Source organism: Protopterus annectens, chromosome 10.part0 (genome assembly GCF_019279795.1).
Source record: "Protopterus annectens isolate FY-2018-M chromosome 10.part0, PAN1.0, whole genome shotgun sequence".
Classification (NCBI taxonomy): Eukaryota; Metazoa; Chordata; order Ceratodontiformes; family Protopteridae; genus Protopterus; species Protopterus annectens.
This window is the reverse complement of record NC_056744.1, coordinates 1,677,066,051-1,677,088,926: the sequence shown is the minus strand read 5'-3', so window position 1 is coordinate 1,677,088,926 and position 22,876 is coordinate 1,677,066,051. Positions and strand designations below refer to the sequence as shown.

Sequence of the window (22,876 nt, the reverse complement as noted above, 5' to 3'; positions counted from 1 at the left end):
GTTTTGATTTGAGTAGAGTAGACCAGATGGGGGGGGGGGGTGGTGGTGGGTGGGGGGACCATGGAGCCCTTTTTTCTAGGGGGCCTCAGTCCACTAAGGGGCGCCTCCTGAACCCAGAAAACTGCCCTTCACTTCATTCTCTTACAATCCAAAATCCACTCCCAGAATCTTCGATCTACTAATAAACCACTTCTAAGCATATCTAAACCCTACAAGAAAGCTGGACAACGCTTGTACTCTCACTCCATAGAAAAATTATAGAATGCTGTACCCCCCTCTATTACACAACTTTATTCCATAAAAAAAAACTTCAGATTCGCCCTAAAAAGCCACTTTCCTAACTACTAAATCTGTCCTTGTACCCAGAACTATAGTCCACCATAAAGAAATTCTAAGATTTTGCTGACTAGTACAACTCTTTTCAACTTCAAGTAAGTATTTCTAAATCTTTTAAATTTCATTGACTTTTCTACATTAATCAAGGTATATCAGTAGCTGTCTTGCTTCTATATTTCATTATTAGGCTAAATCCTTAACTTCCCATGCATTGGAGTGCATAAATGAACTGTTTATTATGAATGTATCTACTGTCTTTTTCCCCTCCATACAATGAATGCCATTAAAATACTTTGTGTACTACTAACACCTACCAGATTGTATAAAACTTTCTACTCTGTGTATTACTAATCACTAGGAAACTGTATAAAAATGTTTGTACACTGCTTTATTATTGTAAATGTTATCTTGTTGCAAAAATTTTTGAACTGTAACTGGAGTTTTTTTCCCAGGACTTCCACTAAATGGGTTTCTGACCTAGTGCACTCTCCCAGTCAACAAATGTCAATAAATAAATAAATGCAATAAATAAATTCCTGTTTATTGGGTATACTTTTTGGTTCCCAATTATTCTTAAGCAGTCTTCTAATATATCTTTCTTTAATGGCTGTGCTATGTAGAAAGCCACTCTAGTATAGATTTTGATTGCTATAAAGACCGATTCCATCATTTTTATCTGATATAATGGTCTGATGTAATACAAGCCAGTGATGTTGCCATGTCAGAGGAAAATGTTCATGATTTGGATTCTAGGCTGAGTTGCCTTCTGTGTGGAGACTGCATTTCCTCCCTGTGTCCTGTGGGTTTTATCTATGTACTGCATTGTCCTTCCCAGTGCATACTGTAGGTGAGCTATCATTCTCCAACTTCCCTGTAGGTGTGTTTGCATGAGTGGGATTGTGTGTTCTTTAACAGTATGGTTCTTTTCCAGATGTTCTTCAGTGCTTTGTGCTTATTGGTTGCTAGGAGAGACTCCAGTCTGTCCATAACTCTGCAAGGATAAAGCAGTTTATTGCAAAATGCGTGTGTGAACAGATATATACAAAAACATTTATATTCCTTATGTGCATCTTAACTTAAGGTTGTCGTCTCCTTTAATATTAAGGAGATGGAACTCAAATTACATCAGAATGATACTGAGTTTGTATTAAGGATTTCTGGATGACACCCCATCATCATCTTCTTTCGGCTGTTCCCGTTAGGGGTCGCCACAGCATATCACGTTTCCATTTCTTCCTGTTCTCTGCATCTTGCTCTGTCACACCAACCACCTGCATGTCCTCTCTCACCACATCCATAAACCTTATCTTAGGTCTTCCTCTTTTCCTGTTACTTGGTAGCTTCATCCTTAGCATCTTTTTCCCAATATACTCAGCATCTCTCCTCAGCACATGTCCAAACCAACGTAATCGTGCCTCTCTGGCTTTGTCTCCAAACCTTCCAACCTGGGCTGACCCTCTAATATACTTATTCCCAATCCTGTCCACCCTCGTCACACCCAGTGCAAATCTTAACATCTTCAACTCTGCCACGTCAAGTTTTGACTCCTGCCTTTTTGTCAATGCCACTGTCTCCAACCAATATAACATAGCTGGTCTCACTACCCTCTTTTAGACCTTCCCTTTCACTCTTACAGGTACTCGTCTGTCACAAATCACTCCTGACACTCTTCTCCACCCACTCCATCCTGCCTGTACTCTTTTCTTCACCTCTCTTCCACACTCACCGTTACTCTGAACTATTGACCCCAAGTATTTAAACTCATCCACCTTCGCCACCTCTACTCCTTGCATCCTCACCATTCCTCTATCCTCCCTCTCATTCACACACATATATTCTGTCTTAGTCCTGCTGACCTTCATTCCTCTTCTCTCTAGAGCATATCTCCATCTCTCCAGGGTCTCCTCCACCTGTTCCCTACTCTCACTACAGATCACAATGTCATCTGCAAACATCATAGTCCACGGGGACTCCTGTCTGATCTCGTCTGTCAACCTGTCCATCACCATTGCAAATAAGAAAGGGCTCAGAGCTGATCCTTGATGTAACCCCACCTCCACCTTAAATGCATCCATCACTCCCACTGCAGACCTCACCACTGTCACACTACCCTTGTACATATCCTGTACCACTCTTACATACTTTTCTGACACTCCTAACTTCCTCATACAATACCACAACTCCTCTCTAGGCACCCTGTCATATGCTTTCTCTAAGTCTACAAAAACACAATGCAACTCGTTCCGACATTCTCTGTACTTCTCCATCAACACTCTCAGAGCAAATATCACATCTGTAGTGCTCTTTCCTGGCATGAAACCATACTGCTGATCACTAATCGTCACGTCCCTTCTTAACCTTGCTTCCACTACTCTTTCCCATAACTTCATGCTGTGACTGATCAGTTTTATCCCTCTGTAGTTACTACAGCTCTGCACATCACCCTTATTCTTACAAATTGGTACCAAAACACTTTTTTCTCCATTCCTCAGGCATCCTCTCACTTTCCAAGGTTTCATTAAACAATCTGGTTAAAAACTACATTGCCATTTCACCTAAACAGCTCCATGCTTCCACAGGTATATCATCTGGGCCAACAGCCTTTCCATTCTTCATTCTCTTCATAGCTATCCTTACTTCCTTCTTGCTAATCCACTGCACTTCATGATTCACTATCTTCACATCATCCAACCTTCTCTCCCTCTCATTCTCTTCATTCATCAACCCCTCAAAGTACTCTTTCCATCTCCTCAATACACTCTCCTCACTTGTGAGTATGTTTCCCTCATTATCCTTTATCACCTTTACCTGCTGCACATCTTTCCTAGCTCAGTCCCTCTGTCTAGCCAATCGGTACAGGTCCTTTTCTTCCTCCTTTGTGTCCAACCTTTCATACAACTTTTCATATGCCTTATCCTTGGCCTTTGCCACCTCTCTTTTTGCCATGCACCTCATCTCCTTATAATCCTGTCTACTTTCTTCATCTCTCTGACAATCCCACTTCTTCTTTGCCAACCTCTTTCTCTGTATACTCTCCTGTACTTCCTCATTCCACCACCATGTCTCCTTGTTTTCCTTCCTCTGTCCAGATGTGATACCAAGCGCCTTTCTAGCCATCTCCTTTACTAGCTCTGCTGTAGTTACCCAGCTGTTTGGTAACTCTTCACTGCCACCCAATGCCTGTGTTAACTCATCCCTGAACTCCAACTCACAATTACCCTTTTTCAATTTCCACCACTTGATCCTTGGTGCTGCCCTCACACTCCTCCTCCTCTTCTTGATAACCAACGTCATCCTACAAACCACTATCCTATGCTGCCTAATGACACTTTCTCCTGTCACCACTTTACAGTCTCCAATCTCCTTCAAACTGGCCCTCCTACATAAGATATAATCCACCTGTGTGCATCTTCCTCCACTCTTGCATGTCACCCTATGCTCCTCCCTCTTGTTAAAATACGTATTCACCACAGCCATGTCCATCCTTTTCACAAAATCCACTATCATCTGACCTTCTGCATTCCTTTGTTTAACACCATACCTACCCATCACTTTCTCATCCCCTCTGTTCCCTTCACCAACATGCCCATTGAAATCTGCTCCAATCACCACTCTCTCACCCTTGGGTACAGTCATCACCACTTCATCCAATTCACTCCAAAGTTTTTCTTTCTCATCCATTGCACACCCAACTTGTGGAGCATATGCACTAACAACATTCATCATTACACCATCAATTTCCAGCTTCATAAACATCACTCTATCCGACACTCTTTTCACCTCCAAAACACTCTCAGCATACTGTTCCTTCAGAATAAATCCTCCACCATTTCTCCTCCCATCCACATCATGATAAAACAATTTGAACCCACCTCCAATACACCTAGCCTTACTCCCCTTCCATCTGGTCTCTTGCACACACAATATACCAACCTTCCTTCTGTCCATCATATCAGCTAGCTCTCTCCCTATACCAGTCATACTGCCAACATTCAAAGTTCCGACCCTCACTACCACAGTCCTAGCCTTTCTCCTCTCCTCCTGCCTTCAGCCATGTCTTCCACCTCTTCTCCTCCTTCGGCCAACAGTAGCCCAATTTCCACCAGCACCCTGTAGGCTAACAGTACTGGTGGCGGTCGTTGTTAACCTGGGCCTTGATCGATCCAGTATAAAATTTTTTCTTGGTGACTGCATGAAATGTTTTGGTGAAGTTTTACGCTGGATGCCATTCCTGACGCAACCCTCCCCATTTATCCGGGCTTCGGACCGGCACAAAGAAATGCACTGGCTTGTGCATTTTAGAGTTTTTGTTTTCCAAAGGCTTAATACTGCATTTGGCCATCCCTAGTTCATTTTATGTGATCAAGTCACGTACGAGATGCGTACAGCAAAATTATGTTGTTTTGACATCATTGTTAGAGATGTCTTTAGGGTTCAAGATTCTCTATTGTAAGAGTTATGATGTTTGCTTTCAGTACATAACAAAGTTGTGTTTGTGATTATCTGAGCTCCGTTGATATCAGTAGTCGCAATGATTTTGCCAAAGGAGGATACCGTTCAAAGGGATATGCAGTTATTCTGTGTGTTAGATGGGAATGATTTGCATTCTTCATTGACAGTTTTGAAGGTATTATGTAGTGGTTTTCAGTTCTGAGTTGGATGCTTATTTTTGGTGTATTAAAGCATGTTTTGCTTGTTTTGATGGTAAATGTTTAGTGGCTGTATTCATATTTTTGCTGTTTCAATGATTTTGTTATTTTGTTTCATTTCTTATGATCATTTTACTCGAATAGAGCTGCTATATAAATATGTCATATGAATACATGCTTACATATAGGGTCTATATCACCATATCGACTGGTGATAATGCCAAACGTTGAAAATATTGAACGTTCACTAGAACAAACTTGTGTTTTTGGGGTCACGGTACAGAGAGGATTGGGATATTTGCCCTTTCCTCACTGTAGTGCGACCTCTGAGTTGGAATATATATTTAGCGGGGGTGGGGGGGGGGCACAGCCCCCCACAATAGCAAGTTCGTTCTCATGAACTTTCGATATTTTCAGCGTTCAGCATTATCATCATTCGATATGGTGATATAGACCCTTACATATAGACTTACACAGACGCACACACATGCATATGCAGTGTAGTAAATACCTTATTTTATATACCCTTTGCTGACCATGTTAGTCTCACTAGGTCAATACCCCCATTCCATGGAAAATCCAAGGTGATAATCCTATTGAATAGATCAGATTTGACCAGGGAACTTCCCCAACTCATTTTGGTAAAGACCATGGGATATTTTACATCCATCAGAGCTACAAGCAGTTCAGGCTGATGCGACCTCAATTTACTGTTCAAAGGACTGTGCACTAGTGCCCTAATGTTGTGCAGTGGTGTCGGTAGTAGAAAATAAGTCATCTAGGGTGAAAATAGAACACACAGCTTTCTCATCTTCTAGCACCAAATGTAAGTACTCTAAGTGTTCAGCTACTAACATTGTAAACTACACCAGAGACAGAAATATCTGTTTGTTGTGCAGTTTATTTAAAGTGCAGATCAGGATAAAGTTCCTCCTTAGAAAGAAAAATGAAAATAAGTGAACAAAAATAAACATACTTTCTGCATAAAACAAATTTAGGGTTTTATTTTAGTTCTTGATTATGGCAGTTTGGTCAAGTTGACCCACAACTGTTACTTTACAGTAAGTGCATAAGTAACATCCTGGTACTCCACAGGTAAGTTCCAGGAAAGTTTCTGGTATTCCACAGATAAATTCTAGGAAAGTTTCTGGTATTCCGCAGATAAATTCCAGGAAAGCTTCTGGTGTTCCACAAGTAAATACACAGGAAAGCTTCTGTTATTCCACAAGTAAATGTACAGGAAAGGTTCTTGTATTCCACTAATAAACTCACACCTTTTACTTCAGCAAGCGTTTCATAATTAACCTCTGTTATCCTAATTTATACAGTGATGGTATTATACATCATTACTGGATTTATACATTATGTAGTGTATATGCACCACCTTAAAACATCATTTTAACCATTTTGACTAGTCACTGTCTCATAAAAACCCATCCCAGCATAGAATCCTCAATTATATAGGGTATGAGATTGGGTGTCAGACCATGTAACCTGTCTCCATTCAAGTGGCTAGTGCCGGACCTGTGTCAGTGTAATGGAATGGCTGTAAGAATACCTCCTTTGTATTCAACTTTGTTGACATCCTGTTGTTTATGCAACCACTATATAGATGAGTGCAGTCAGTTACCAGAGTGAGCAGCATTCTAACAAATAAGATTGTGGGGACCCAAGTGCCCACCTAATACTGAGACATTCCCACTCTGTTGCAGAGTATCTTTTTCTGAGACATACTTAACTCTTTTTCCTTAAGTAGTAGACTAGGTATTTCTCACCATCTACTTTCTGAGGTAACACAATGTGTAACTCATAGCGAAATGCATCCGTGTTTACAACAGAAATGTATTAAAGTCAGGGGTAGTCAGGACTGGTTCTGAACATAGCATAGTTTTTAAGTTGTCAAAAACACCTTAAAATGTTGGGTATAAACTTTTTGTTAGCAGCATGCTAGTTTGAAAAAAAAATGTTTCATTTTTCATTTGGTATTGGGTGTAGCTGTGTTTTTGATGGCTTCTGTTGTATCTATTTGTGGTCTAATTACCCCTCTCTCAATCCTATAGTCTAGGTTGTTGTTGTTCAGGTTAAGCTTACTTTTGGCAGCATTAATTTCAAGTCCACCCTATTTTAAAACATCCATCACAGTTTATACAGTGACTGAATGTGATCTCGGTGTTCTGAGTAAATGACTGTGTCATTAAGGTACACAGATAAATATGTAGCATGAGGTTTCACAGCCTTATAGTGAACCTTTGAGGGATGATAAACACTCTGTGAAGTACAAAGGGTAAAACAGGCTAATGAAAAAGGCATTTTGGGTGGAGAATGCCGTCTTCTCTTTCTGACTTCATGGATAAGAGGAATACACCAGTACCCTTTTGTGTAGTCTGTGGTGGTTAAAAACCTTGCTTTGCTTAGCCCCTGTATGTGTCGATCCAATCTAGGCACTGGATAAGTGTCAATTTGGGACACGTCATTCAGAAGTCTTTCAAAAATATGGAATTCAAAAAGGCAAACTGTGATACAAAGAACAAAATGTAATAACAAAGCACACCTCACAATTCAGCTTCTAAGGCTTTAATATAATAGTGTAGCACTTTCTTCCTCACACTAAATGGACTTTGCCAGATGCCAGAAGTCTAAACCTCAAGATGCACACCCTCGAAGCCCTCCTCAGTATGGAGAACTGAGAGCACCCCAGCACTAATATTCATAAAGGATACCCACACCTCCAGGTTAGGCAACGCGAACAAGCATCGGAGACCATCCAGGTGCAATAAATATAGGTAAAACTGCCCTACAGTTTGTAACATGCTACAGACCACCTTCTCAAACTCAGGAAACACACAGCCTTCCCCTGAAGACACTGGAGAGAGAATGTCTCTCCAAACACCCCATCATATTTGGGACTTCAACTACCCAAACATAGACTGGGAACATACTCAAAGCCCCAACACCCCTAGCCCAAAGGTTCCTTGAGTTCATAAACTCAAATGCTATGGAACAACTAGTCACCATTCCCACAGAGGGAGAAAATATACTAGACCTGATCATCACAAACATGGGACAACAAATGCTCCATCGGAGTATATCCTCATTGGTGAGATCAGACCATAAAATTAATTCACTGGAGACTTCTCAAAGCAAACTTCACACTTCTTACTTGGAGTGGTATATCCTTCAGCCCGAGCAGCCAGAAACCACAACCCCACACACACTGCTGAAACCACAAATGCCTTCTTCTCGACCACCTCCAGGAATGTATGGATCAGCAATCCCTGATAAAATCAAGACCCTTTCCTCTACAACAAGAGGAGAAAGCTACTACATGACAGAGCAAACAACTTTGAGAAAAAAAAGCTAATGACACAAAAACAAACATAAAAGCCTTCTTTAGCTATGTTAGAAACCTGGGTGGAAAACTCCAGATATGCTCAGAATTAGTCCAAAATGATAAAAAAGAGTCTAGCCTCCCAAACATCTCAGATGCCCAGGTAACTCAATGAGGAACTAAACCCACACATAAGGCTGCTGTTTAATCTATGGACTCAAAGAGAATGGTGTACGGCAACTGTGGTCCCACCACAAAGGCGGTGCTTCTACAGACCCTGGAATTTAGCTTAAACAGTCACTAAGGCCATTGATGAGGGTAAGTTCACACAGCTACCTTGACCTAGCAAAAAAGCGTCGACACGGCATCATAGAAAAGCTCACCAGCTTAGATGTAAACCCATATGTCACAAGATGGGTTGCAAACTGGCTCAAGGACAGAACACACAGGGTTAGAGTTGCTGGTGCCATGTCAGACTCTAAGCGGTCAGAGCGTGTCCCACAGGGCTTCAGTCCTGGGCCCCTCTTGTTCGGCATTTATTTTCCATCGAGACACAGACATCCTCAGAAAGGTCTCTAGAAAATGGGATATGGTGCCAGAGCCATGGCCTTAAGCTAAATGACACCTGCAGCAGTTGGAAAGACCCCAAAGTTCCTCACCAAAAGGATAAAAGAAAACTCTCTATTCAGTCGGCATACCGTCTGCTCAGAGGTGATCTGTGCCTGACATACAAGGCCGAAATCTTGACGAGTGGATGGGAGATGCGTAGGTTTACGGAATCATCTCTGTATCACTGCTGGACAGAGGCACAGCAAACTAATGGGTATAGTATTCGAACTTCTTCAGAACTAAATTACATAGTACAGATACTGCATTTAAATACCATAGAATCACATAATCCAAAGCAGCCACTACAAGACATTAGACCTAACTAGTTGCAGTACAAAAATGCAACAATAAAATCCAAAATATTTGTTATTAAAAAGCTGTGGAATATGTAAATAACATCACAAGAATGCAAAAAGTTACATTTATAAAGCACAGGTCTACATAAAATATATTGTTAAGCTACTCCAAGAACAATGTTAAATGAGTACACCCCCTGGACATATAAATTGAAGTTAGTTAACTAGATATAAACCTTATTATGATGTTAAACATCATGGTAATCAAACCAAAGTGTTGTGAATTTGATTTTGGAAAAGTAAACATGTAACAACTCTCCACACAGAAGAATGACTGGGTATTTCAGAGTAGTGTTTATTACCACAATTTCTTGCTGGGTTTTAAAATGTGTTTTTTGTTAGATAACATTTAGCATTACTTCTCCAATTTGATAAGTACAGCAGTGTTTAATATTGTTCAGTGGAGTTCTTTCAAATTCAAACACAAACAGATACACACTTACACAGTAACAGATGCTTTCTTGCAGATACGCACTCAGACATTCATACTCACCAAGTGTTATCTAGCTATGTCTAACGCTGTAATACGTGACAGTTTTCATTAGAAATAAATAAGGCATGGACTGCCCTTATTTTAAAGAAAGAGACTAACATTCTTCAATTGACAGGACTGTACAATAAAACAAAACTTCTGAGACTTTCAGAGATTTTTGGCTAAGCACAGCAATGCTATCCAAGGTGCATATTATAAGGAAATACTGGATCTTCTTGGAGTGGGGAACTCCCTTTATCTTCTGTGAGGAACCTGACAACATCCTTGTGCAGTCTGTTATGTCCCCATAATCCTGTCAATCATTATTGTTAATATTTGTGAATAAGTACACTACTGTGGCACAGTTCTTAACTTATTGGAATTACCTGCATGAAGATATGTGCCCAGCCAACCCATGTCCCAAAGCTCTGTAGACACGTAAACACAGACAGATTCTTCTTCATGCAAGGATGCATACCTAAATCCTTGATAAGAAGGCAGTCAGCCCTCATCGTCTTTTTTTTACCAGTGAAGATGAAAGCTGTGTTCTGTAGATGGAGACCATACATCATAATTAGACATTTTTAAATCATTCACACTGTGGTGCTTTGCCTTAGAAACTAGGGATTCAGGCAGGTACAGGTGAGGATAAGGGCAGTCTCTATTCCTCATTTATGCTCCTCCTTCCTCCCAGAATGCAACAGGACTAAAACTGCTAAAGGTGTGGAAGCTCATACTACAAAAGTGATCCTACTCAAAGATCTGCAATTGTAATAAATTGTTCACACAACTGTAATATCTATATCATGTAATATCTATATCATGTAATATGGATCACTGCTGTGGTAAAGTTCTTGACATGTGGAAGACTGCCAAAGCTATATCAGGAAAGAAAGGAGGAAAAAGCAGTATTTCATCCTTTTTGAGTTTTAAGCAAGACTGTGTGAACATAGAGAGGATTTGTTATAAAGTTGTGGTTACATATAGCTACTTGACAGGGGATGAACAATAGTGTAATAGACAGTACATTAACCAAAGGGAGGTGAACAGGGAAATGACAGAGACCAAACTGTGAAGCATGTATCTGTGGTTACCTAAACTATGAATGCCAGAAGTTAGATATCAAGAAGATGGTTATTTTGGAGGGAAGAGTAAATGGGGAAGGAAGGTGAGAAGGGGGTCAAATAGCAGTATTACAAAATTGTAAAGCAGCAGTTACATTTATGATTTTAGGCTGCCTGATATGAAAGAGCAGCTGACTAAAATAAACTAAACACCTATTTTCAGTGACCAAATTCAGATAAATGGTGGAACTGAACTACCTTACCTTATTTTATTAGTGGTGCTAATAACAACAGAATACAGTAATTACTAAATGACAACAAATCCAAAAATTTTTAAATTGCTAAACTGTACACACGTCATTGTGATGAAATACATTGCATATTTATTTTGTTCTTGTAATAAACTACTTTCAAATAATTTGTTTTAGGTATGAAGATAACAGACTGCAATGTGAATTGCAGTCAACAGACAACACTTGTGAGATCACAGTTACATGACCCTTCAGGGAATCTCCAGCAGAGGTCTCAGCCTGGAAAGGACATTGATGAGGTTTATCTCACTCGTGTACCACAGCTTCCATCAGAGCATCAGTGCCACCAAACCCCTGAATGTGACAATGGAACATCTGCAGCACACTACCCGATAGAGCATCTACAGTTGTGTGCTCAGCCGCTAAAGATATATGACAAGCTTTTTGTCACTCCTACTCCAAGACTTCATTCAGGACATGGCTGCAGCAAGAGCTCTGAACATGACAGAAGTAAGAGATTTCACACAAAGAAAGAAACGCACAAATGTGCTGAATGCAATAAGTCTTTCACATGTGCCAGTGGCCTGAAAAAGCATCAGTCCATTCACACAGGATTGAAACCATATAAATGTACTGAATGCAATAAGTGTTTCACACAGCTAAGCAACCTTAGAAGGCATCTGGTCATTCACACAGGAGTGAAGCAATATGAATGTACTGAATGCAGTAAGTGCTTCACACATCTCAGTAGTCTTCAGGCACATCGTGCCACTCATACAGGCATGAAACCACATAAATGTACCGAATGTGGTAAGTCTTTTACATGGGCCAGTAGCCTGAAAAAGCATCAAGCCATTCATACTGGAGTGAAACCATATAAATGTACTGAATGCAGTAAGTGTTTCAGAAATCTCAGCAATCTTCGACGGCATTATGTCATTCACACAGGATTGAAGAAATATGAATGTACTAAATTTGGTAAGTGTATCACATATCTCAGCAATTTGCAACACGGTCATGCCACTCATTGAGGGAATAAACCAAATAAATGTAGTAAATGCAGTAAGTGCTTCACGCATCTTGGCAATCTTCGACAAAATCATGACACTCACAAACTGTGTGTACATGTTGGTTTACAAAATCTATAAAAAAAAAGGTAGGAGAAATTAATAAATACAGATTCTATAATGCAGAGAAATAGTTGCAAGTCGCATTACTGATTTCAGTATTTCATTTTACATTATAATTTATTCCCTTCTCCTGAATCACATATTCTTCTTTTGGGCCAGCATCCAAAGAAATTTCCACACCTTACTTTCACTTTCTTATTTTCTGCTTCTAATTTTTATTGCTTTTTTGTATCCTCTCATCTAACTTGTTCCACATGTCATTTGTTTAACTTTCTTAGTATTTTTTACAAAACTTTTAATTTCCCATTCTTCTTTGTATATTATTTTCCAGTTCTTTATTAATTTACTTAGTTTAATATCTTTGTTTCCTGTTTCCCCTTCCAGTGTTTCATTTTCCTCCATGTGTCCCCTACTTCCTTACTACTTGTACACCTAAACTAGTGTTTTACCATTAGCTTTCTCTTCTATGCTATCACTGTATCTCTTTTAACACACTTTCATCCTTTGTCTAAGTACCCTCCCTGTTTATTAGGTTTAGATGTTCTTCATCTCACATTGCTGCAGTCCTGACTATTGGGTAGTCCGCTGTCCCAGTCGCTGACGCCACGCCAGATCGGTAACAACGCCATGCATGACCGACGCTCAGTCTTTTTTTTTTGGTGGTCCGATGCAGAAGCAGTTTTGCGAGTGCAGGTTGGCGTTCTGAGATTTTCAATATTTTGGTTTTTCTTGCCTCAGTATTTTACGGATGTCAGAAAAGTGAATAACTGTATTTTGTGGGAAACAGATACCTCATAGGGATTACCATACCTTGTGTATACCTTGCTTAGGCCTAGAGCAGCTATCGCTGTTGGGCTGTCGCTTTGTGCTAGGTTTAACAAACGCACTATTAGAAGATTAGATTGTGCCAGGTTGGTTTAGTTTGCGGTATAAAAATACGCCCGATGGATGCTCCCCGCGCACAAAAAAAAGCGCAAGGACAAAAAGAACCGTCCGTATCGGACATCGGTTCTTTAGAGGGCTCGGTGGAGCCAGAGGTTCAGCCAGAAATCTCTTTGAACCAGGGAGAGACTTTATTGCTGCAAGATGTGACCTCTCAGGAGGTAGGCCAGGCGGAAGGGGCTCAGGTAGCTGTTCTTCCCTCCCTGCTGTTTCCAAGGCTTCTCCCAGGGGCAGGCCAGGTTTTGTTTCAGGTGTTACCCCTAGTTCTTCAGGGTCTGTACCTATATGCTTAAGATGGCAGAAGATTTGATTACAATGATTAGAGGTTCTATGCCCCCTCCTGATAAGAGGCCTAGGGTGGAACCTGAGCTTGGAAGTTTTGAGCAGTGTTCGGATGCTTCTGAGTCTTCGGCTGAAGATTTGCAAGAGTATTCTCCTTACTCTGATTCTGATGTAGATGATTCTACTCCTTCTGCTTCTCCTCCTGAGGATTTTTCTTTTTCAGAGACTCTTCATTCTGGAGCATTTTAAATGGGAAGGTCAGGATTTCTCTGATTCCAGGAAAAGGCTTAGAGAATTTTTATTTCTACCTCAGCATAGGCCTTTAGCTATTCCTCCTGTTCTGAATGTGGTGGAAGATGTTTTTGCAGAGGCTTCTCTGAATCCTGATTCTTTGCCTCCTGCTCCAGTTAAACCGGATAGATATTATAGGGTGCCTGAAGCTCATAAGTATCTTTTTAAGAGTCCTAGGGCAGACCCAGAAACTGTTTCTCAGGGGCCTAAAGGTGTCAAAGCTTCTGTTGTTAAAAATCCTGTTCCTCCAGATAAAGAGGCAAGGGCTTTGGATAGATGGGGAAAGTGTATACTTCTTCCACTTTAGCCATGAGGGCTTTGAATTGCCAGTTTCACATGTTGAAATACCAAAATTATCTCCTTTCACAATTAAAGTCTAAGGTAGATGCTCTGGCGGAAGGTATTGAGTGTAAAGAGTTGCAGGATTTGGTTCATGTTTCTGAACAGGTGGGTAAGCATTCTTTGCAATGTGGTTTTGATGCTGTACAGGCCTCTTCGAGGGTGGCTGCTACGGGTTCTGTTCTTGCCTGGCTGAGGGATCAGAATTTGGCTGAGCATGTTAAGACAAGGATTTTAGATGCTCCTTTACAATCTGATGTGTTGTTTGGTTCGCCTGTGGAAGCAGTTCTGAAGAAAATGGAAGACAAGGCTAAGTCTATGCAGACTGTTAAAGATTTTTTGCAGGTTCAGCTTCCGAAGTTTAGTAGAAATTGGCCTACTAAGGGGTGGACATATCCTGCTTATGATTCCCAGTCTAGGGGTAGGTCTAGACGTGGTAGGGGCAGAGCTCAGGGTTCTTTTAGGCCTAGAACAGGAGTTCACCTGCTCAGTCTTCTGGTGAGGGCAGGGGTCAGTCCTTAAACAGACCCAATGACCTGCCTTTTCAGCTGCCAGATTCTTCTCGTCTGGCAGCACCTTTGGGAGGAAGGTTGGCACTTTTCAGAGAAAACTGGAGTTTAATTACCCAAGACAGATGGGTATTGGATATCATTTACCACGGTTACAGGTTTTATTTCCATACCTTGCCTCCTTTCAAAGGCATACCAGACATTCCTCCTCAACAAAGAAACAAACAAATTTCTGTTCTCTGTTGCCAGGGGCCATTCCAACCTGTTCCTGTGCCAGAAAGAGGCCTAGGATTTTATTCACGCCTGTTCCTAGTACCAAAAAGGGGAACACGTGGAGACCAATTTTGGATTTATCTATCCTCAACACTTATCTGGACATTCCCAAGTTCAAAATGTTGGCGTTACAACAACTTTTACCTCTGCTGGGTAAAGATCACTGGATGGTAACTTTGGATCTCAAGGAAGCTTACCTTCATGTTCCTATCAGACTGGTTGCTGGAAATTTCATCATTCATTATCAGTGCATTGCCTTTGGCTTATCTTCATGCCCAGAGTATTATCAAAAAACAAACTTCAGTGAGTGATAGCTTCTTCGAGCTAAAAAACAAACAAATCTATCCTTATTTGGACGACTGCCTGATTCTGGCTCAAGAAAGGGATGTTCTTCTTCAGCATTTGGAATATGTGATAGCAGTGCTAATGATGCCTAGGGTATTCTGTGAGCGAAATAAAGTCCAGTCTAGTACCCTCTCAAGACATGTGCTTTCTGGGTGTGAGACTGAATACAGCAACCCAGATGGCCTTTTGACCCCGACCTCGACAAACAAAAGAATCTTTCTCTTTACTTCCATCAACTTTCTCATCAGTCCGGGCTGACTGCAAGGACAGTCCTTCAAAGCCTTAGGGTTCATGGCATCTTGTATTCTGGTGCTTCCCATGCCAAACTGCATATGAGGAAGCTGCAATGGTATCTCAAAATTTATGGACACAGCACTGCCAGGATTTGGACACTGTCATTCAAAAGGATTTTTTGTGGTGGGCTCAGATGTCACCTAAACAAAGGACTCTGTGTGACCCCGGCCAGGCGAGTCAGATTTTAACGACAGATGCCTCAGACACAGCTTGGGGAGCTCATCTGAATGGAAAGTGGATACAAGACAAGTGGCCGCCTGAACTACAGCATCTACATATCAACATGAAGGAGATGTTGGCAGTCCAGTTTGCATTAATGGCCTTCAGATTTACTTCTTCCAGGACAGGTGTTGATTCTGACAGACAACACAACTGTCATGTGGTACATCAACAAGCACACACATTCTTATCCTTATCAACTCTATGCAGGCAGCATGGTTTTGTGGAGACTCAGTTTTCAAACTGAATCTTCAAGCAAGGTTTCTGCAGGAGCACAGAACTCCTTAGCAGATGTGTTAAGCAGGCAAATCATGGATCCCCAGACATTGACAGTGTCGCCTGGAAAGTGGATGCTCTTTCTTTCAGTTGGAAAAATCTTCATGTGTATGCCTTTCCACCTCTGCCTCTCCTCCCAAAGGTACTCCTGAAGGTCAGACAAGACAAGCCAAGGATGATTTTAAAGCTCCAGATTGGCCCTCGGCAGCATTGGTACCATTTGCTGAGGAGTCTAAAGGAAGCCTCCTTGGCCCTTACCTTTGATTCCACACCTATTGTCTCAGAAGGACGGGCATCTACTCAATGTCAAGCTTCACTCTCTTCATCTAACAGCCTGGCATATTCTGTTTTGAACCATAGCAGGTCTCAGCTTCCTCAACAAGTTTTGAATGTGATTATGGAAGCCAGATGGCCTAGTACAAGGAAAGTGTACGCAGGAAAATGGAAGAGATTTTTATTTTGTGTGCAGCAGGATTTTTGGATGTTTCTGAGCCAAATTTGACTGTGGCTCTTCAATACCTTACTGAGTTATTGGACAAAGGTTTGTCTTTCTCTTCCATTAAGATTCATGCTGCAGCAATTTCAGCTCACTATGATTGTGACCCACCATTGTTTTCTCATCCTTTGTTCAAGCAATTTCTTAGAGGGGCAAAGAATATAAGACCCCCAGAGCTCCTACTCCTGCTTGGGACCTCAATTTTGTGTTGGAGAAACTCACTCTACAACCTTTTGAGCCTGCAGCTACTGCTGAATTGAAATATTTGTCATGGAAGACTGCATTTTTGTTGGCCATTACCTCTGCAAGAAGGGTGTCTGAATTGCAGGCCCTTATGGCAGTTGAGCCTTTCTTGATTTTCCATAAGGATAGGGTATCTTTAATCCTTCCTTTATGCCTAAAGTGGTTTCTAGTGTGGCTTTAAACCAGACTATTCATTTGCCTACTTTTTATGCAGATCCCCAAAATAAGGGGGAAAAGATTTTGCATACTTTAGATGTACACAGGCAGTTGCGTTATTATTTAAGCAGGACTAAGGATTTCAGGCAGTCTCAGCAGTTGTTTGTTTCTTTTGCTTTGTGTTCTCAGGGCAAGCCTGTGTCAAAACAAACTATTTCTAAGTGGATTGGGTTTTGCATTGCCTTCTGTTACTCCCATCATGGTAAAGAGATTCCAGCTGGGATTAGACCTCATTCCACTAGGGCTACTGCCACTTCTACAGCATTTCTAAGGGGGGTGGCAACTAAGGATATTTTGGAGGCAGCTACTTGGAGTTCAGTGCATACATTCTCTAAGCATTACCACCTTCCTCTCTACTCTAAATCTAGGGCTGGTTTTGCCACTGCTATTTTACAGGGCATGTTGTCAGCTCCTGCTTCTTTGTGATTTGCCATCCTCCCTTACCTCTGCTTTGGGATTCTACCCAATAGTCAGGACTGCAGCAATGTGAGATGAAGAACATAGTACAGTTTTGTACCTACCATAAATGTAGATGTTCAAGATCCTGCTGCTGTTGCCCCCCCTCCTCCTTCCCCTCTGTGTTTAGGGGTGGTTGTGTGGGTGGAATTGTTGTACCTTTCTTACTTTGTATATATTGTATATATATTTGGTACAGGGATGTTTGGTGTGTTGTTGGTTTTTGGTTTGGCCTTATCTTTTTAGGGTCTTCTGACATCTGGGGCAAGAAAGACTGGGAAATGGCGAGACTGGGACAGCGGACTACCCAATAGTCAGGACTGCAGCAATGTGGATCTTCGAACATCTACATTTATGGTAGGTACAAAACTGTACTTTTTGTTCCCAAATTTTTCTGAAGCAGTCTTCTACTATATACGTCTTTAGTGGTTCGGGTACCTAGTAAACCAGTCTAGCATAGCTTTTGATTGCTATTAAGGCCGATTCCAACAGCATAACAATTTTACCTAGTATAATAGAGTAATGCAATATAAGTGACTAGTGTTGCCATGTCAGAGTGATGGGTTTACAGTTTTAATTCTTGGCTGTGTTCCCTTCTGTATGGAGACAGTATTTCCTCCTTGTGTCCTGTGGGTTTTCTTCATGTGCTATAATGTCCTTCCAAATGCATCCTGTGGGTGAGCAGGCATTCTTCAATTTCCCCATAGATTTGTTTGCATCAGTGGGATTCCATGTTTAATGATATGGTTCTCTTTCCAGATTGTTCTTCAGTGCTTTGTGCCTATTGGTTGCTAGGAGAGGGTCCAGTGTTCCCATGACTCTGCAAGAATATAGCAGTTTAGCAGTTTAATGCAAAATAGGTCTGTGTGTGTGTGTGTGTGTGTGTGTGTGTGTGTGTGTGTGTGTGTGTGTGTCTGTATTTGAAGGAACATTTATTGACATATATTTATTTTATGCAACACATTTTAAGTAAGGATATTTTATGCAAGTATTTTTTAAGTGTGTACTTCTAGAGCTACTTTTGTGTGTGTATTTAAGTGTGTGTGTGTTTCTTTAAATATTGATGGTCCAGGCATGGAGCCTCTGAGTCTTTAAAAGGAAGGAAGTTACTCTGGTACATTTTCTGATGAAGTTCCTGTTTTGGAACGAAAGCTCTAAAACTGTGGTAAATACCAAGATCTTGTAAATTTCCTACCCACCTTTCCATGCCTCCTTAACCTTGGCTCCGAAGTCTTGTACCATCTAAACAGATATTATTACAGGTGCTTGTCTCCAATCTGTCTGTTTTTGTATCTTCTGCAAGGACCTTGACACACACAAAAATGTTACACATTCCTCCAAAATGGCATATTACTCTTTTTTATTGCTTTCTGTTGCACAGCTTTTTCCTGTGACTCTGGTGTTCTGTCAGATTTTAAGTTGGTCTACTCATCTGGAATGTTCTCGGTATGATGCTGAGTTATGTCTATTATGCCAGGTAGCTCTGAACACACTTTCTCAGCAGAAGCTCTGTTGCTTTGACTTGGTTAGTGTGCTATCTGCCTGAATGGCTGTCATAGAGGTCAGTTTTTTTCTTTTTTAATCAGTCCTATTTATTTCTGCCTTTAAACAAACTACAAAGGTATGTGTTCCATGGTGTCAGAACATTCATATAGTATGCTTTTCTGGTCTTCTGTGAGTCTCTATCTTTATAATTTACATTGCTTACTTTTTCTGCAATTAGGGTCTGCCATTCAGACAAAAACGTGTTTTCTGAGAATGGAATTAAATCTAATACTTGTCCCCAGCTTTAAATTCCATGGTCCTTGCAGTCCTGTTATCCACCACTTGTTTTACTTCTGTAATACCAAACAGAAGGTATGGCAATAAAAGGTCCCATTTCTTACTGTCTTCAGCCACAAGTCTTCTCAACATGGTTTTCAGTGTTATGTTAAAAAGCTCCAGTAACTCCTGTTTGTGACTGGTATACTGAGATTTTCAACTGCTCCACTTTAGTGCCCTGATGCAGTTGGTTCATTATTCTGGACAGAAATGGAGTCCCATAGTCATTGAGTATTTGCTGTGGTAATCCTTCCCTAGAAAATAACACTGTCTTCTTAACTATGGGTTTAGCATTAGTCTAGTACATATAGTAGGATGCTGTCCTCAGAATACATGACATAAATTTTAACTTAACATGTAAAATCAAATCATGTCTCATTGTCCAAAATATGCTGAAACCCATTGTTGGATTTTACAGAGAATCAAGAAATTCCATAGCAGTATGTTCAAATGGGACCTCAGTATCAAGTGCTGGAATCAGAGGACTTCTGAAACTTGGGTGTTGTCTACAATTCAGGCCATCCGCAATGGAGTTCTCAGTTTTTCATTATTTATTGGCCAGTAAAGCTTTGCTATGATTCTTCCTTTGGTCTTCTCCATTCCTAAATGTATCACTATTACAGGACTATATTCTAACTTCATCATTAAGATTTTGAAAGTTTGAGCAGTGACGTTTGATATATTATGTCTTCTCGGTCATTTTTTACTCTGTACAGTAAATCATTTGAAAACTGAAGTACAGGTAGGAAGCCAGGGCATTTTATTCAACTTCTCCTCCTATGGCCTTGGCTATATTTCCTCATTGCTGTTGCTTAAAGTGTCTTCTTAGTGCTGTGTCTTTTTACAGTTCATCTGGCTTACATGAAGGCCAGTCAGCTGCAGAGTTTCCTCATGGTCAGTCTGTCTTGAGGTAGAAGGCACTACCAACACTGGTGTTGGGGTCCCGCTGTCAACAGAAGCTCATAATGGTTCATAGGTGTGTACTAGGTTAATGGCCCTGGAGCCTTTACAAGCCTAGCCCATAGAAGTGCCCTGGCATCGTGCCGCCCATTAGTTCCCAGTGCCTCTATCAAGAAGAGCCACTGGTGTGACTCCCGGGGTGAAATTTCTGTTACTCATCCACTCATCAAAATCTCTCTTGAAGAGGGACAGCGAGGTGTTATGCTTGACATGTATGGGAAGTGTATTCCAGAGCATGGGCAGTCCCTGGTTGAGGAATCCCTTCAGCATGTTCTGTTGATTGTGGTAATGAGGTTGAGGTCTCTGGAGCATGTGGTGCGGAGAGATTAGGATTTCTTTAGATGTAGCATTTCTAACAGAGCTGGGTCAGACATGGCGTTGTAAGTCGAGCAGAGATAGTCTCCAAGTAGGTGATATGAGACAGAGAGTAGCTGGAGTCTTTTGAGCCTGTGTAGGACATGTGTTTAATGCCTAGCATCCTCTTTGTGAAGTACTTCTGTGGCCTCTCCAGCTGTTGCACATTTCCAGTGAGGTACATGCCAAATTGGGCATTATACTCGATGATTGGTCTAATGTGGGAAGAGTAGAGAGAGACAATGACCTCTTTCTTCCTGGATGCAAATCCCTTGGTAATGAGATGTGCCACATAGAAGGACTTTCTGACCACAGTGGCAATGTGGTGGTTGAAGGAGAGGTTGCTGTCAGCCTGCGTCCCCAGATCTCTTATAACACCTTCAGTGTTCAGTATTGTCTGTAGTCAGTTTCTGTCTCTGCCATGCTCATGTTTTCCCATGTGTCTTCTTTATAAACTTCATGTATAGAACCCTCTTTATTCTGTGTAGGGTTCCTGTATTTTGACCCTACAGGAATATTATTACGGTTCTTTTCAAGGTTATTGTGTCTTTTAGTGTTAAATTTCATCTCCTGTTTCTTTCTTTTTCTAGGTTATTCTCCCATTGTAAATGGTAGCTCAGTAAAAAAATATTTTCAGCTTCAGTTTGTTCTGTTTACATATATGGGTTACATGGAGTCTTCTCTTACCCGGGTTTTCATAAACAGAAATGGTCTTGGAACACTAACTGGGCACTGTTTCTTACTCCTGTTTTTGGTGTAAGGTATGGGGTTAAAGATAAGAGGCCATTCTACTCATAAATGTTTTGGAAATGATGGTAGGCCTTGCTCTGCAGGTATTTCATGATTCCCTGCAATCAGTGGCAATAAGAAGAGAGGAAGTCACCCTTACTTATTGTGGCAAAAGACCACTGGAATTTGAGAATAGGCTATGCCCACAAATTGTCTTCTAATAACCAGTTTCATTTCAGGAGAAGACATTGTCTCACTTGATTTTTGTTGAAACCACACATGTCATGTGTCCAACAAAAGTTGTTACATGTCTGGGGAATGTCCTTCCATGATTTGTTTGCATCCCCAACATGTAACAAGTTCTTTTCTTTTATTCCTACATCTGGAAAGCACCTCTGAGGAGAATTCATCCAGATGTGGCCCATGGCACTTCTCTACACTTTTTGTTCATTCCTTTGATCACAAACTTTCTAGAAAAAGCTGGAATGGACACAGCCATGGTCATTCTTACAGTTCCATTTTGGTCTTAAGTGTAACTTCCACTGGTGTGGCCTCAATTTCTTGAGCAGTCTCTCCATCTGATGTCCATCAGAACATTCCTGACACATCTGTCCAGTTAATGTCACCTGAACTGTGATACCCTATGACAGACAAGCATGTTTCTTTTCAATTCTACTGATAGGGACCCTTTTTATGTGGCAAGGATGGTCCAGATCCTGACTTAATAAACCAGCTACCAAAAAGACATGAAAAAGTGAATGAACTTGTTTTTCAGTTCATACCATGGCTAGGGGATTGAACCTGTTAACTGCTCATATTCCTGCTTATTTTTGAAGATATTTTACTGAGGTTTACTTGATTGTCCTATTTAAATTCATTTGGCAGCCATAATTAAATTCCCATCCATGTACTAACATTTTATCTTTGATTTCTCTAAACCTTTTTAAGACTTTATTCAGTAATAAGTTTTGCAAGTTGGAAGATCTAAAAACTGTTCCCAGTGAAGATCTTGGCATGTATTTGTACGAGTGTGTGTGTTTGTGTGTGTGTGTGTGTGTGTGTGTGTGTGTGTGTGTGTGTGTGTGTGTGTGTACACTGTGGAAGAATATGCCTGCAAATATATTATAAAAGCATAATAATCAAAAGCTTTGTGTTCTGGGCAACAACACTCTTGTCAAGATTCTCATGGCTGGTGTGTGTCCTACCCCATTCTGCCGGGGTACTTCACCCTCCTATCTCCAGAAGCTTAGTACATTGGGATATTTGTATTCTCTTTAACTTTTCTGTCTGGCAGTGAGCAGCAGACAGTATGATTTGCTCATTTCACATCTTTTGGTTAGTCAACAGTGTAGGAAGCTGCTGTTTATTGACTGTAGAATTTTTTCCTTACTGGCTTCTTAACAAGCAGTAGGCTTTTTTCAATTGGTTTCCAAGCTGCAAATAACAATACACTTACATGGGGGAAATTGGTATGGAGCAAAATTACTGCATTGAGTAAGAAGGGATGCATTTCTCTACCAGTCGAAGTAATTTTAAAAGGGACTTCAAGCTTAAATTAAGGAAATGGAACTCAGATTACTTGAGAATGATGTGCATTTTCTTCTAAACCTTTCTGGATGGCACCCCATACAGAGCT

At 40.8% G+C, this 22,876-nt stretch overlaps 1 protein-coding gene across 1 annotated transcript in view; it reads left to right on the top strand.

Moving 5' to 3' along the window:
- Positions 1–22,876, top strand: part of LOC122814413 (zinc finger protein 729-like) — a 1,138,085-nt gene that overhangs the window by 1,103,051 nt on the left and 12,158 nt on the right. Inside the window, exon 9 of the mRNA XM_044086996.1 lies at positions 11,243–12,043. Coding sequence (XP_043942931.1) covers positions 11,243–12,043 — 801 coding nt within the window. The remainder of the gene's footprint in view (positions 1–11,242; positions 12,044–22,876) is intronic.